Genomic DNA, 16541 nt, shown 5'->3' with positions numbered 1-16541 from the left:
CCTGAACCTGTTCTTTTGAAAATAATAATAATAATAAACAGCTAAGTTAAGAGGGTTCCTTGGGGCAGTGTGCCAGGGGAGGGATTTGTCCAACCCTGTGTCTCCCTACCCATGTTTTGTCCATGGGTAGTTGGGGAGCCTGAGAGCACTGCATTTATGTGAGCTCTAAAACAATACACACAACATCTCTTTCCCCAGCCCTCTCCTCTTTGGGCCACTGTTGGGGGGCCTTCTCCAAGCCCAGGCTCTGTTGGTGGCCCTTCCTGTGGCTACTACTTCCTCCACCTCATTGGCCTCCTCCATTTCTTTTTTTTTTCTTAGGGTCACACAGTACCAAAGGCAAGTAAAATCCAAAATAAAGTAAAGACGCTAAGCATGGAACAGACAGTTCTAAAGCACAGGTGTAGTCAAAGTGGCATGACAGATCTAGGCCTGGATCTCACTTCTGCTTTGTGGTCCAGAGATGGGCCAGAGACTATCCCGGTTTGCATTAAAACAGTGTATTACTGATGGCCTGGCAGCAGCCCTGGAAAGGAGACAACCCTCCTTTAGATACGTTGTAAATTCTGTGCAATTGTGGTGTCTATCCGTGTAAATGCTAAATATTGAAGTTTAATTTCTATGGTAAACCCATATTCACAGTATAAAATACAAATATGGTCTGCTATAAATGATCAATTGTAATATCACTCACCCATCAAAGCGACAGGAGAATCCATCAACAACTGTAAAAGATTAGTGTAAAACAATACACATCATTTACATTTTGCTCAACTTCTTAATCCATTTGTTTTCCAGATCCTCTTCCCCATCCTACAAATGCAAATTGCAATGCTAATGGTAAGTGAAACTACAATCTGTGAAAAATATCATGGTTTGTGCCACAAGTATCAGAACTTGGAGGGTTTGAATAGAGATATAATTAATACATTTCCTATTACAACAGGCAAATTCACACATTGTATTCATACTGCATAACAATCACTAAAATCTTTGGCAAAATTAAAAATCTTTATTTTTTTCGTACCAGTCTACTTTCTCATTTTTCATCCCCTCCCCTCACGGCTAAAACTACTTTAAAATCAGAAAGTTCCACTCTGGAATGGAAGAAGAAACCGAGAATATGATATTTTAAAAAATCTGATAGTGGGATAATTTGGAGTGGAAGAGAGGTGGAGTACTGAGGCAGAGAGATGAGAGATAGTGTATCTGGAAGGGATTGGGAGGAAATACAAAGATATTTGGAGGATGATGAAGAGGGGTGAGGGAAGAAGAAGGACGAAAAGGGGATGTTACTGCATTGCACATCTCCAATTCTTGGAGGTGGCAGGTGCAATTGTTTCCTTATATGGCACCTTTTCCATATGGAGGTCTGCAGAGTTTATTATGATGGATTATATGCAACATGCAGCTACCACATGATATACTAACACCCTGAGCACCGTGCCTGAGTTGGGGATAAAGGCCAATTTCTGCTGGAGGAGGAACAATGTCAGGCACTGCACTGGAGTGGAGATGGCAAATACCAACAGCTCCCCCAGGAGAAGCAGAGGCAGGAGTGGGTGTGCTTAGCAGAGACCCCTTCTCTTTTAATGGGAACATGTATTCTCTACCATGCAGCACCAGAGGGTCCATGCCTCAGTCCATAGCTGTGTGATGAGGGGGAGAGGAATGCCCTCTAGGGGGAAAGGAGAGCCCTAGAGAAGGGAGTGGCTGTCCTTGAGGGTAGAGAGAAGTTTTTTGTTACTGTCCTCAGACTGATGAGATCTGTAGCTCCGTATGTTCCAAATCTGACCTTGTCACATGTGGGATAGTTTGTCATTTTAGTGTCTGAGAAAAAGGACTGTCTGTCAAACGTGATCTGGAAGGGGACACAGCTAAGCTTATTTCCTTTTCAGCTTTTTCATAATGGAGAAAGTAGGTTTGAAATGGTTTGTTTTCTTCTTCTTTTCTTTTTTTGCTTATACTCTTACATTAAATCCTCTTCCAGCCATGGCAGGACACTCTGTGTTGTATCGGGAACAGGTGAAATAACTACATCAAAAAAGCTAAGAAAGCAAACACTGAGTTGTTGAAAAGGAAAATAGATTTTTTTATTTTGAATGTTTAAAACTTATTTGTTTTTTTAAACAGCTCTTTAAGTTAAATGACTAGGCAAACTTTGGGAGAAAGAAAATCTTAGTAAAAGGGTTTAGAAGCTCATTAAATGCATCCTATGAGATCACGGGTAAATACATTAGCAAACACAAGGGAGGCCAGAGATGACTTGATGATTTATTATTATTTCATATTACTCATGTTTAGTGTGGTCATGCCTAATGGCCAGCCAAGAATGAGGCCTCATTGTTCTCCACAATGGACAAACACAGAGCAGCAGATGTTACTTGCCCCAAGGAACCGACAATCTAACTAGTCCAGACAAACACATGGACGGGAAAGGGCTATTACAAACAACAGTGTGATGGCAACAAATGGCATGTTAGCTTTCCTTTGTTTTCCTTTTCTTTTTCTCTTTTTAGGACGCGATTAGCTAAAAGTAAAGGGATGGGGGAATGTTAAAAGAAGGGGATTGAGGGAGACAAGGCAGGAGAGTAGAAGAGGATAAAGGTGGACACAAGGTCAGTGAGTCTGAAGGGCAGAAGATGTGAGGGAGGGGACAGAAGGGGGTTGAAATGAACAGCCAGTCAGCACAAGACACATCGTCGTCTTCCTCCTCCTCCTCTCCCTTCTGGTGTAGAATTAGGCAGCCTTTGAGAACACCTTCACATTGGACCCACAGAACATTAGGCAGAGCAATATCTTGTCCATGGCTTGCTTTGGGGTTTAGGAAGGAGGAAGGCATCTGGGAACATCAAGTGAGGCAGCCATGCACACATCCAGAGGCAGAAACAAAAACGTCTGGGGAACTTTTGCAGCAATAATATGAGTATTGGGTGAATTTAGACACCTACAGGGTTCAGCAGCAGCCAAACAGTAAGTTCATGGATCGCAGTGTCCCCTGAGAGCAGACTTAGGCACCTCTAGGTGCCTACGTCCAGTACTGGCAAAACATGTTCGTTAGTACATTAGCTAGCATATTTTAAGAAACACTTTTAAATCTGGTGAACACACATTTTTAGGCAAATATGAAAATATCAACTGTCATTCTAAAGCTCCTGGTCCTGCGAGCAGATGATTAACTTTATTACCCTGTGTGCTCCCATTGAAGTTAAGCATACGCATAAGTGTTTGCAGGATTGAGACCTTACACAGATAAAATAGGGGTTGTTTTTTTATGTTTGTGTTGCTCCATAAAGTGATATTACAGCTTCTTGTCTGATATAAATCTAATGTGAGCTGCTTGAGCAATGTTTTTTATCTGAAATGGTATTATATTTCTTACAATATTGAATAATCACCGATGTTTGTAATATTTCTTGGATGATTCTTCTACCACAGACTGGATTCAGATATTTATTCTGATAGTAGTTGTCCTGATCTTCTTCATCTCTGCCATCAACCTGTTCATCAGTTATAAACGTGAGTATTGTGATAAGAATTTGCACCTTAAACTATTGATTGGTATAATATATTTTGAATATATTTAGGAAACAATCGAAAATTTTATCTTAAAATTGTTACTGTTGCTGGGATCACACATTCCTATAATGACAAATGGATTTTGATTGGTATTTAGTAATGACATGGCTTTGACAGTCATTCTTCTTCAAGTGGCCTCTACATATTCCCACTCATACGATCAAGGCACCTGTGCCGGGAGCTACCGTAATGTTCCAGAAGGCAGAATCTGTTGGGGTTACTCACACTTCTCTCCCCTTACCTTTCAGTGGTGTAAAAGGGGATCAGCCCCAACCACCCTTCAGCTCCTTCCTACCATGTAAAGTGCAGCAACCTCCGATCAATCACACACAGGATCTTCCATGCTGCTCTCGTCGAGTTTCTTTCTTTCTGCCCTTCGGAGGCAAATGTCATTTACAGTAGATCAATTGTCACTTGGTCTGATTTCCTGTAGAAAAAGAAGAGAAAAGCAGATGTCCATCCAGGATGGGTTTTGTCTGGATCCTTGGAAGTGGGAGGGCTACCTTGCACACCCCTCAGGTCCAGTCCATTGAAGTCTGGTCATCTGTAAATCCAGCATCCATATAAGGATCCACTCACCAGCAAGGTCCCTGGGTTGCTCCAGCTTGACCCAGCAGGCCTGGCTGTGAGGCAAACTCTCAGCCGATCTAGGGCTGCTCACTCAGCTGTTGTTCTGACTCTGCAATCAGCAGGGCTGGCAGTGAATCACCCCTCAGGTATGCGGCAGCAACCTATCACAAAGCAAAGACTGGGTCAGATGACCCCAGGCTCAATTATTTCCACAATGCCAGCAAAGCTGCAGATGAGTCTGAGCATCAGCACTACCCAGCCAGGGACCCTCCTGCTGCCTCGCAGTGCAACAGACTACAGCAACTCCCAACCCTTGCGCCTGCCCCTGCCCCTGCTCCTGCCACAGAGTTGCTTCAGCCCTGGCCTTGCCCTGGACTAGCCTTATTCCAGTCTCACCACTGACCTGCTCCAGCCTGGCCTCTGTCTTCTTATCCCCTCTAAACCCTGACATCTGGCTCTGGTCCTGACACTCATTTGGCTGCAGACTCTGATCTCGGTTTTGACCCTTGTCCTACCCTATATCATGATTCCAGTACAACCCCTAGCCCTGGCCTAACATTAAACCGAGCTGTGACTCATGATCCAACCACTAGGTAAGATTGCTGGAGGCAAGGCCTGATATACCAGTCTAGCGTCTCATTTTTCATTCCCTCCCCTTGCAGCTAAAACTGAATTTTCCTCTTTAAAATCAGAAAACTCCATTCTGGAATGGAAGCAGAAACAGAGAATATGATATTTAAAATTTTGGATAGTGGGAGAATTTGGAGTGGAGGAGAGGTGGAGTACAGAGGCAAGGAGAGGAGAGATGGTGTCTCTGGAAGGGATAGGAAGAAAATACACTGATATTTGGAGGACGATGAAGAGGGGATGAGAGAAGAAGGAGGAGGAGGCAAAAGAGATAAATTGGAATTATCTGGATTTATCACCTGTCAATTCATGGAGGTGGCAGGTGCAAATATTTTTATCAGGCCCCTTTTCCATATGTAGGTGTGCTGAGGTTTCATGATGGATTATATGCCACATGCAGCTACCACATAATATAGTAACACCCTGAGCACCCCTGTGTGGGGAGAGAGGCAATCATCTGCTGAAGGAGGAACAATGGTAGGTATTGGACTGGGGTGGAGATGGCAAATACTAACAGCTCTCCCAGCAGAAGCAGAGGATGGAGTGGGTGTGCCTTCTCTTTGATTGGGAGCACGTATTCTATAGTATGCAGTACTGCAGGGTCCATGCCTCAGCCCATGTCTTTGTGATGAGGGGGAGAGGGATGCCCTCTAAGGGCACAGGATGGCTTTGGAAGAAGGAGACGGTGTCCTTATGGATAGAGAAGGTTTTTTTTATTTCCTGTTCTAAGGCTGCTGAGAGCTGTCGCTCCATCTCTTTCAAATCTGACCTTGTCACATATAGAATCATAGAAGGTTAGGGTTGGAAGAGACCTCAGGAGGTCATCTAGTCCAACCCCCTGCTCAAAGCAGGACCAGCACCAACTAAATCATGAGATACTTTGTCATTTTAGTATCTGAAAAAAAGGACTGCCTGTTAAAAGTGACATACAAAGAGATATATCATAGAATTATAGAGTCAAAGGATTGGAAGGGACCTCGAGAGGTCATTCAGTTCCCAGCCCTAATGGCTGGACTAAGCAGTAATTAGACCATCCCTGACAGGTGTTTGTCTAACCAGCTCTGACAAATCTCAAATGATGGAGATCCCACAACCTCTATGAACAATTTATTCCAATGCTAAACTACCCTGACAATTAGGAAGATTTTCCTAATGTCCAACCTAAACTGCTCTATCAAGGTTCCTTCCCTACTATGAACTATAGGGTACAGATGTGGGGACCTGCATGAAAACCTCCTAAACTTACTTTTTCCAGCTTAGGTTAAAACATCCCGAAGGTACAAACTATTTTACCCTTTGCCCTTGGACTTCCACTGCCACCACCAAACTTTATCTGCGTTCCTGAAAAAACGGAGTTTGGAAACATCTTTCCCCCCAAAATCCTCCCAACCCTTGTGTCAAGGTTCCTCCCCCACTCTGAACTCTAGGGTACAGATGTGGGGACCTGCATGAAAAACCTCCTAAGCTTATCTTTACCAGCTTAGGTCAAAACTTCCCCAAGGTACAAAATATTCCACCCTTTGTCCTTGGATTGGCCGCTACCACCACCAAAGAAATACTGGTTACTGGGGAAGAGCTGTTTGGACACGTCTTTCCCTCCAAAATACTTCCCAAAACCTTGCACCCCACTTTCTGGACAAGGTTTGGTAAAAAGCCTCACCAATTTGCCTAGGTGACTACAGACCCAGACCCTTGGATCCTAAGAACAATGAACAATCCTCCCAACCCTTGCACCCCCCCTTTTCAGAGAAATGTTGGATAAAAAGCCTCACCAATTTGCATAGGTGACCACAGACCCAAACCCTTAGATCTGAGAACAATAAAAAAAAACATTCAGTTTTCTTACAAGAAGACTTTTAATAGAAATAGAAGTAAATAGAAATAAAAAAAAAATCCCCCCTGTAAAATCAGGATGGTAGATACCTTACAGGGTACTTAGATTCAAAACATAGAGAACCCCTCTAGGCAAAACCTTAAGTTACAAAAAAGATACACAGACAGAAATAGTTATTCTATTCAGCACAATTCTTTTCTCAATCATTTAAAGAAATCATAATCTAACACGTACCTAGCTAGATTACTTACTAAAAGTTCTAAGACTCCATTCCTGGTCTATCCCCGGCAAAGACAGAATATAGACAGACACACAGACCCTTTGTTTCCCTCCCTCCTCCCAGCTTTTGAAAGTATCTTGTCTCCTCATTGGTCATTTTGGTCAGGTGCCAGCGAGGTTACCTTTAGCTTCTTAACCCTTTAGAGGTGAGAGGATTTTTCCTCTGGCCAGGAGGGATTTTAAAGGGGTTTACCCTTCCCTTTATATTTATGACACATCCCAAAAATCTCAGCTAGGGTGAAACGCTGGCTGGGATTTCTTCCTGGAGCTCTAGGAAAAACAGAGTTAATAAGACACATGCACCTCTAAATATACTACCAAGTACATGAAGACTAACAATATTTTCCAAATCTCAAGGATGATTTTAACCAGCTGATTCTGGGAAACTTTCACGGGAGAGTGCATCAGCCACTTTGTTAGAAGCTCCTGAGATGTGTTGGATGTCGAAATCAAAATCTTGGAGAGCTAAACTCCACCAAATAAGTTTTTTGTTATTTCCCATGGCAGTATGAAGCCACTGTAGCGCAGCATGGTCGGTTTGTAGGTGGAAATGCCGTCCCCAAACATATGGGCATAGCTTTTCCAGGGTGTAGGCAATGGCGTAACATACTTTTTCACTGACTGACCAGTTGCTTTCCCTCTCAGACAGTTGTTTTTTGCTGAGAAACGCTACAGGGTGGAATTCTTGATCAGGTCCTTTCTGCATTAAAACTGCTCTGACACCATGCTTGGACGCATCTGTGGTTACACGGAATGGTTTGTCAAAGTCTGGGGCCCTTAGTACAGGGTCAGACATGAGTGTCGCTTTAAGCTGGTTAAAGGCCTTCTGACACTTTTCGGTCCACTGAACGGCATTTGGCTGTTTCTTTTTGGTTAGGTCTGTCAGTGGGGCGGCAATTTGGCTGTATTGCGGTACAAATCGTCTGTAATAACTGGCCAAGCCTAAGAAGGATTGAACCTGTTTCTTTGACTTTGGGACAGGCCACTTTTGGATGGCCTCCACTTTGGCCTGTAGGGGGCTGATAGTTCCTTGACCCTCCTGGTGTCCAAGGTAAGTCACTCTGTTTAGGCCGATTTGACACTTCTTAGCCTTAACAGTTAGTCCTGCCTCCCTTATGCGCTCAAAGACTTTTTGTAGATGTTCCATGTGTTCTGCCCAGGAATCCGAAAATATGGCCACATCGTCCAGATAGGCAACTGCATATTCTCCTAATCCCGCTAGGAGACCATCTACAAGTCTTTGGAAGGTGGCGGGTGCATTTCGCAGCCCGAAAGGGAGTACATTAAATTCATACAGCTCGACATGTGTGGTGAAGGCTGACCTTTCCTTCTTGTGGGGACCTGCATGAAAACCTCCTAAGCTTACTTTTCCATAATTAATGGCTCCTAGGCACTCCTGGACCGTGAATGGCCCTTCCCATGATGCTTCCATTTTATGGGCCTGGAGCGCCTTTAAGACCATGACCTGGTCCCCTATTTTGAAGGAACGCTCTCTCCTATGTTTATCATACCAGGCTTTTTGCTCTTTTTGAGCATCCTGTAAATTTTCTTTAGCAAGGGCTAAAGAGGTTCGGAGGGTGTTTTCTAGGTTGGTTACAAAGTCCAGAAAGTCCAGGAGTGGCATGTGGAGGAGGAGAAGGAAAAAGAGAGGAAACGTGGAGGAGGAGAAGAAAAAAGAGAGGAAGCATGAACTGGAGATGGAGAAGGTAAAGGCTCAGCAGAATATACCAACAAACCCTAGCAATCCTTCTCCAGGTACCACTTCCCATCCCAGAAAGTTCCCCACCTACAAGGCAAGCGATGATACGGAGGCCTTCTTAGAAAACTTCAAAAGGGCCTGCCTTGGGTACAGCATCTCTACCAACCAATTCATGGTAGAGCTGAGGCCGCAGCTCAGAGGACCTTTAGCTGAGGTGGCGGCTGAAATGCCTAAAGAACACATGAACAAATATGAACTGTTTAAATTGAAGGCGAGAGTCAGAATGGGGATAACACCCGAACATTCTCGTTGGAGGTTCAGAGCCCTAAGGTGGAAACCAGACGTGTCATTTACCCGACATGCCTATCACATTGTGAAACATTGGGATGCCTGGATATCAGGAGCAAGTGTTGAATCTCCAGTAAATTTGCCCTTCCTAATGCAAATGGAACAATTCTTAGAGGGTGTTCCTGAGGAAATAGAAAGATACGTCGTAGATGGGAAGCCCAAAACTGTAATCGAGGCAGGAGAGATTGGAGCCAGATGGGTAGAGGTGGCAGAGAAGACGAAAACTGGTCACAGTTGAGGCGGAGACCAGAAGGGACAGCCCCAGACCACACCCTATTACCGGGGGCCGCCCAAGGCCCCACCTACCTCCCAAAGAACCCTCCAGACACTTTATCGTCCCACCACCCCGTTCTCCAGCAACCCGCCTCGCCCCAGTGACCCGTCAGCTAAACGATGTTTTAAATGTAACGAGCTGGGGCATATAAAGGCCAACTGCCCCAAGAACCTCAACAGATTACACTTCATTGCACCGGAATCACACCAAAGATCCGCAGGCCCAGATAGCTCCCAGATACCCTTGGAGCAGAGGGAAACTGTGAGTGTGGGCGGGAAGAAGGTCACCGCGTGGAGGGACACCGGAGCACAAGTGTCAGCTATCCATGCTTCCTTAGTGGACCCCAATTTAATCAACCCGGAGAGCCAAGTGACGATTCAACCCTTCAAGTCCAACTCTTTCAATTTGCCTACAGCCAAGTTGCCTGTCCAGTACCAGGGCTGGTCACGAACATGGGCTTTTGCAGTCTATGATGATTATCTCATCCCCATGCTGTTGGGGGAAGACTTGGACAATCATGTGAAGCGGGCCAAGAGGGTTGGAATGGTCACCCGCAGCCAGGCTAAACAAGCTGTGAGGCCTAGCTCTGTTCCGGAAACTTCTATCAGGACCCGGTCAGAGGTGATGGACCCGGACCCCAGGCCAATGTCTGCAACAGCAGTAGTGGATCCAGTCCCAGAGACCCAGGTGGAACCAGTCCCAGAAACGGAACCAGAGGAAAAACCAGCACCAGACCCATTGCCAGCACTGAATCCAGTACTTGCAACCTCAAAACCAGAGGGCCCCACTGAACCTGAACCGGCAGCAGCCCATAACCCTACACAAGAGGCTCAGCCGGAGCCTGAACCCCAACATAGTTTCCCAGCGGAGAGCGGTTCACAGTCAACGGAAACAGCCCCATCCCCTACATCGCTTCCAGAGGGACCAAGCATAGGTCCACAATCCAATGAGGAACTGATCTCTCCAGCATCAAGAGAACAGTTCCAGATAGAACAGGAAGCAGATGAAAGCCTCCAGAGAGCTTGGACGGTGGCACGGAGCAACCCGCCGCCCCTCTGCTCTTCTAATCGATCCAAGTTTGTTGTAGAAAAAGGACTTTTATACAAGGAAACTCTTTCTGGTGCACACCAGGAAGACTGGTTTCAGAGTAACAGCCGTGTTAGTCTGTATTCGCAAAAAGAAAAGGAGTACTTGTGGCACCTTAGAGACTAACCAATTTATTTGAGCATAAGCTTTCGTGAGCTACAGCTCACTTCATCAGACGCATAGTGTGGAAAGTACAAAAGATCTTTTTATACACACAAACCATGAAAAAATGGGTGTTTACCACTACAAAAGATTTTCTCTCCCCCCACCCCACTCTCCTGCTGGTAATAGCTTATCAAAAGTGATCACTCTCCTTACAATGTGTATGATAATCAAGTTGGGCCATTTCCAGCACAAATCCAGGATTTAACAAGAACATCTGAGGGCGGGGGGTAGGAAAAAACAAGGGGAAATAGGTTACCTTGCATAATGACTTAGCCACTCCCAGTCTCTATTCAAGCCTAAGTTAATTGTATCCAATTTGCAAATGAATTCCAATTCAACATTCTCTCGCTGGAGTCTGGTTTTGAAGTTTTTCTGTTGTAATATCACAACTTTCATGTCTGTAATCGCGTGACCAGAGAGATTGAAGTGTTCTCTGACTGGTTTATGAATGTTATAATTCTTAACATCTGATTTGTGTCCATTTATTCTTTTACGTAGAGACTGTCCAGTTTGACCAATGTGCATGGCAGAAGGGCATTGCTGGCACATGATGGCATATATCACATTGGTGGATGTGCAGGTGAACGAGCCTCTGATAGTGTGGCTGATGTGATTAGGCCCTGTGATGGTGTCCCCTGAATAGATATGTGGGCACAGTTGGCAACAGGCTTTGTTGCAAGGATAGGTTCCTGGGTTAGTGGTTCTGTTGTGTGGTATGTGGTTGTTGGTGAGTATTTGCTTCAGGTTGGGGGGCTGTCTGTAGGCAAGGACTGGCCTGTCTCCCAAGATTTGTGAGAGTGTTGGGTCATCCCTCAGGATAGGTTGTAGATCCTTAATAATGTGTTGGAGGGGTTTTAGTTGGGGGCTGAAGGTGACAGCTAGTGGCGTTCTGTTATTTTCTTTGTTAGGCCTGTCCTGTAGTAGGTGACTTCTGGGAACTCTTCTGGCTCTATCAATCTGTTTCTTCACTTCCGCAGGTGGGTAGTGTAGTTGTAAGAATGCTTGATAGAGATCTTGTAGGTGTTTGTCTCTGTCTGAGGGGTTGGAGCAAATGCGGTTGTATCGTAGAGCTTGGCTGTAGACAATGGATCGTGTGGTGTGGTCAGGGTGAAAGCTGGAGGCATGTAGGTAGGAATAGCGGTCAGTAGGTTTCCGGTATAGGGTGGTGTTTATGTGACCATTGTCACATAAACTAGGGGGGGCGCTTTTCTTGACCTGCTGCTCACAAACCGGGTAGAATTAGTGGGGGAAGCAAAAGTGGATGGGAATCTGGGAGGCAGTGACCATGAGTTGGTCGAGTTCAGGATCCTGACACAGGGAAGAAAGGTAAGCAGCAGGATACGGACCCTGGACTTCAGGAAAGCAGACTTCGACTCCCTCAGGGAACGGATGGGTAGGATCCCCTGGGGGACTATCATGAAGGGGAAGGGAGTCCAGGAGAGCTGGCTGTATTTCAAGGAATCCCTGTTGAGGTTACAGGGACAAACCATCCCGATGAGTCGAAAGAATAGTAAACATGGCAAGCGACCAGCTTGGCTTAATGGTGAAATCCTAGCGGATCTTAAACATAAAAAAGAAGCTTACAAGAAGTGGAAGGTTGGACATATGACCAGGGAAGAGTATAAAAATATTGCTCGGGCATGTAGGAAAGATATCAGGAGGGCCAAATCGCACCTGGAGCTGCAGCTAGCAAGAGATGTCAAGAGTAACAAGAAGGGTTTCTTCAGGTATGTTGGCAACAAGAAGAAAGCCAAGGAAAGTGTGGGCCCCTTACTGAATGAGGGAGGCAACTTAGTGACAGAGGATGTGGAAAAAGCTAATGTACTCAATGCTTTTTTTGCCTCTGTTTTCACTAACAAGGTCAGCTCCCAGACTGCTGCGCTGGGCAGCACAGAATGGGGAAGAGATGGCCAGCCCCCTGTGGAGATAGAGGTGGTTAGGGACTATTTAGAAAAGCTGGACGTGCACAAGTCCATGGGGCCGGACGAGTTACATCCGAGAGTGCTGAAGGAATTGGCGGCTGTGATTGCAGAGCCCTTGGCCATTATCTTTGAAAACTCGTGGCGAACGGGGGAAGTCCCAAATGACTGGAAAAAGGCTAATGTAGTGCCAATCTTTAAAAAAGGGAAGAAGGAGGATCCTGGGAACTACAGGCCAGTCAGCCTCACCTCAGTCCCTGGAAAAATCATGGAGCAGGTCCTCAAAGAATCAATCCTGAAGCACTTACATGAGAGGAAAGTGATCAGGAACAGTCAGCATGGATTCACCAAGGGAAGGTCATGCCTGACTAATCTAATCGCCTTCTATGATGAGATTACTGGTTCTGTGGATGAAGGGAAAGCAGTGGATGTATTGTTTCTTGACTTTAGCAAAGCTTTTGACACGGTCTCCCACAGTATTCTTGTCAGCAAGTTAAGGAAGTATGGGCTAGATGCATGCACTATAAGGTGGGTAGAAAGCTGGCTAGATTGTCGGGCTCAACGGGTAGTGATAAATGGCTCCATGTCTAGTTGGCAGCCGGTGTCAAGTGGAGTGCCCCAGGGGTCGGTCCTGGGGCCGGTTTTGTTCAATATCTTCATAAATGATCTGGAGGATGGTGTGGATTGCACTCTCAGCAAATTTGCAGATGATACTAAACTGGGAGGAGTGGTAGATACGCTGGAGGGGAGGGATAGGATAGGATACAGAAGGACCTAGACAAATTGGAGGATTGGGCCAAAAGAAATCTGATGAGGTTCAATAAGGATAAGTGCAGGGTCCTGCACTTAGGATGGAAGAACCCAATGCACAGCTACAGACTAGGGACCGAATGGCTAGGCAGCAGTTCTGCGGAAAAGGACCTAGGGGTGACAGTGGACGAGAAGCTGGATATGAGTCAACAGTGTGCCCTTGTTGCCAAGAAGGCCAATGGCATTTTGGGATGTATAAGTAGGGGCATAGCGAGCAGATCGAGGGACGTGATGGTTCCCCTCTATTCGACACTGGTGAGGCCTCATCTGGAGTACTGTGTCCAGTTTTGGGCCCCACACTACAAGAAGGATGTGGATAAATTGGAGAGAGTCCAGGGAAGGGCAACAAAAATGATTAGGGGTCTAGAGCACATGACTTATGAGGAGAGGCTGAGGGAGCTGGGATTGTTTAGTCTGCAGAAGAGAAGAATGATGGGGGATTTGATAGCTGCTTTCAACTACCTGAAAGGGGGTTCCAAAGAGGATGGCTCTAGACTGTTCTCAATGGTAGCAGATGACAGAACGAGGAGTAATGGTCTCAAGTTGCAGTGGGGGAGGTTTAGATTGGATATTAGGAAAAACTTTTTCACTAAGAGGGTGGTGAAACACTGGAATGCGTTACCTAGGGAGGTGGTAGAATCTCCTTCCTTAGAGGTTTTTAAGGTCAGGCTTGAAAAAGCCCTGGCTGGGATGATTTAACTGGGAATTGGTCCTGCTTCAAGCAGGGGGTTGGACTAGATGACCTTCTGGGGTCCCTTCCAACCCTGATATTCTATGATTCTATGATTCTATTAGCACTGTAGTGTCCAGGAAGTGGATCTCTTGTGTGGACTGGACCAGGCTGAGGTTGATGGTGGGATGGAAATTGTTGAAATCATGGTGGAATGCCTCAAGGGCTTCTTTTCCATGGCTCCAGATGATGAAGACGTCATCAATATAGCGCAAGTAGAGTTGGGGTGTTTGGGGACGAGAGCTGAGGAAGTGTTGTTCTAAGTCAGCCATAAAAATGTTGGCATACTGTGGGGCCATGCGGTTACCCATAGCAGTGCCGCTGATTTGAAGGTATACATTGTCCCCAAATGTAAAATAGTTATGGGTAAGGACAAAGTCACAAAGTTCAGCCACCAGGTTAGCCGTGACATTATCAGGGATAGTGTTCTTGATGGCTTGTAGTCCATCTTTGTGTGGAATGTTGGTGTAGAGGGCTTCTACATCCATAGTGGCCAGGATGGTGTTATCAGGAAGATCACTGATGGATTGTAGTTTCCTCAGGAAGTCAGTGGTGTCTCGAAGGTAGCTGGAAGTGCTGGTAGCATAGGGCCTGAGGAGGGAGTCTACATAGCCAGACAATCCTGCTGTCAGGGTGCCAATGCCTGAGATGATGGGGCGCCCAGGATTTCCAGGTTTATGGATCTTGGGTAATAGATAGAATACCCCAGGTCGGGGTTCCAGGAGTGTGTCTGTGCGGATTTGATCTTTTGCTTTTTCAGGGAGTCTTTTGAGCAAATGCTGTAGTTTCTTTTGGTAACTCTCAGTGGGATCAGAGGGTAGAGGCTTGTAGAAAGTGGTGTTGGAGAGCTGCCGAGCAGCCTCTTGTTCATATTCTGACCTATTCATGATGACAACAGCACCTCCTTTGTCAGCCTTTTTGATTATGATGTCAGAGTTGTTTCTGAGGCTATGGATGGCATTGTGTTCTGCACGGCTGAGGTTGTGGGGCAAGTGATGCTGCTTTTCCACAATTTTAGCCCGTGCATGTCGGCGGAAGCACTCTATGTAGAAGTCCAGTCTGCTGTCTCGACCTTCAGAAGGAGTCCACCTAGAATCCTTCTTTTTGTAGTGTAGGTAGGGAGGTCTCTGTGGATTAGTATGTTGTTCAGAGGTTTGTTGGAAATATTCCTTTAGTCGGAGACGTCGAAAATAGGATTCTAGGTCACCACAGAACTGTATCATATTCATGGGGTGGAGGGGCAGAAGGAGAGGCCTCGAGATAGCCCAGCAGAAGCAGCTGTCCTAAGAGTATAGTTGGATAGGTTAACAATATTGCTGGGTGGGTTGAGGGAACCATTGCTGTGGCCCCTTGTGGCGTGTAGTAGTTTAGAAAGTTTAGTGTCCTTTTTCTTTTGTAGAGAAGCAAAGTGTGTTTTGTAAATGGCTTGTCTAGTTTTAGTAGAGTCCAGCCACGAGGAAGTTTGTGTGGAAGGTTGGTTTTTTATGAGAGTATCCATTTTTGAGAGCTCATTCTTTATCTTTCCCTGTTTGCTATAGAGGATGTTGATCAGGTGGTTCCGCAGTTTCCTTGAGAGCGTGTGGCACAAGCTGTCAGCATAGTCTGTGTGGTATGTAGATTGTAATGGATTTTTTACCTTCAGTCCTTTTGGTACGATGCCCATCTGTTTGCATTTGGAAAGGAAGATGATGTCTGTCTGTATCTGTACAAGTTTTTACATGCAGTTGATAGATTTCCACTCCATACGGCTAAATGCAGTGCCTTGCATAATGACAGGTTTCAGAGTAGCAGCCGTGTTCGTCTGTATTCGCAAAAAGAAAAGGAGTACTTGTGGCACCTTAGAGACTAACCAATTTATCTGAGCATAACCTTTCGTGAGCTACAGCTCACTTCATCGGATGCATACTTTCCACAGTATGCACCAGGAAGACTGGCATCCTCAGAGGCAGTTGGTAGTTCCAACTAAATACCGGGCCAAGCTCTTCAGCTTAGGCCACGATCATCCTAGTGGCCATGCTGGGGTGAACAGGACCAAAGACCATTTGGGGGGGTCATTCCACTGGGAGGGAATGGGCAAGGATGTTTCTACCTATGTCCGGTCTTGTGAAGTATGCCAAAGAGTGGGAAAACCCCAAGACCAGGTCAGAGCCCCTCTCCAGCCACTCCCCATCATTGAAGTTCCATTTCAGCGAGTAGCTGTGGATATTCTGGATCCTTTTCCAAAAAAGACACCCAGAGGAAAGCAGTACATACTGACTTTCATGGATTTTGCCACCCGATGGCTGGAAGCAGTAGCTCTAAGCAACACCAAGGCTAAAAGTGTGTGTCAGGCACTAGCAGACATTTTTGGCAGGGTAGGTTGGCCCTCCGACATCCTCACAGATGCAGGGACTAATTTCCTGGCAGGAACTATGGAAAACCTTTGGGAAGCTCATGGGGTAAATCACTTGGTTGCCACTCCTTACCACCATCAAACAAATGGCATGGTGGAGAAGTTTAATGGGACTTTGGGGGCCATGATACATAAATTTGTAAATGAGCACTCCAATGATTGGGACCTAGTGTTGCAGCAGTTGCTCTTTGCCTACAGAGCTGTACCACATCCCAGTTTAGGGTTTTCA

General features: G+C 45.7%; 1 protein-coding gene across 1 annotated transcript in view; it reads left to right on the top strand.

Annotated features, from left to right (window-relative positions):
* LOC141976721 (uncharacterized) overlaps positions 1-16541 on the top strand; it is a 119884-nt gene that overhangs the window by 34108 nt on the left and 69235 nt on the right. Inside the window, exons 6-7 of the mRNA XM_074937849.1 lie at positions 799-840; positions 3439-3519. Of these exons, the coding sequence (XP_074793950.1) occupies positions 799-840; positions 3439-3519 (123 nt within the window). The remainder of the gene's footprint in view (positions 1-798; positions 841-3438; positions 3520-16541) is intronic.

The sequence above is a fragment of the Natator depressus genome, chromosome 23 (genome assembly GCF_965152275.1).
Source record: "Natator depressus isolate rNatDep1 chromosome 23, rNatDep2.hap1, whole genome shotgun sequence".
Lineage (NCBI taxonomy): Eukaryota > Metazoa > Chordata > Testudines > Cheloniidae > Natator > Natator depressus.
Note: the sequence above shows the minus strand (reverse complement) of the source record. Positions and strands in the feature narration are given on the sequence as shown.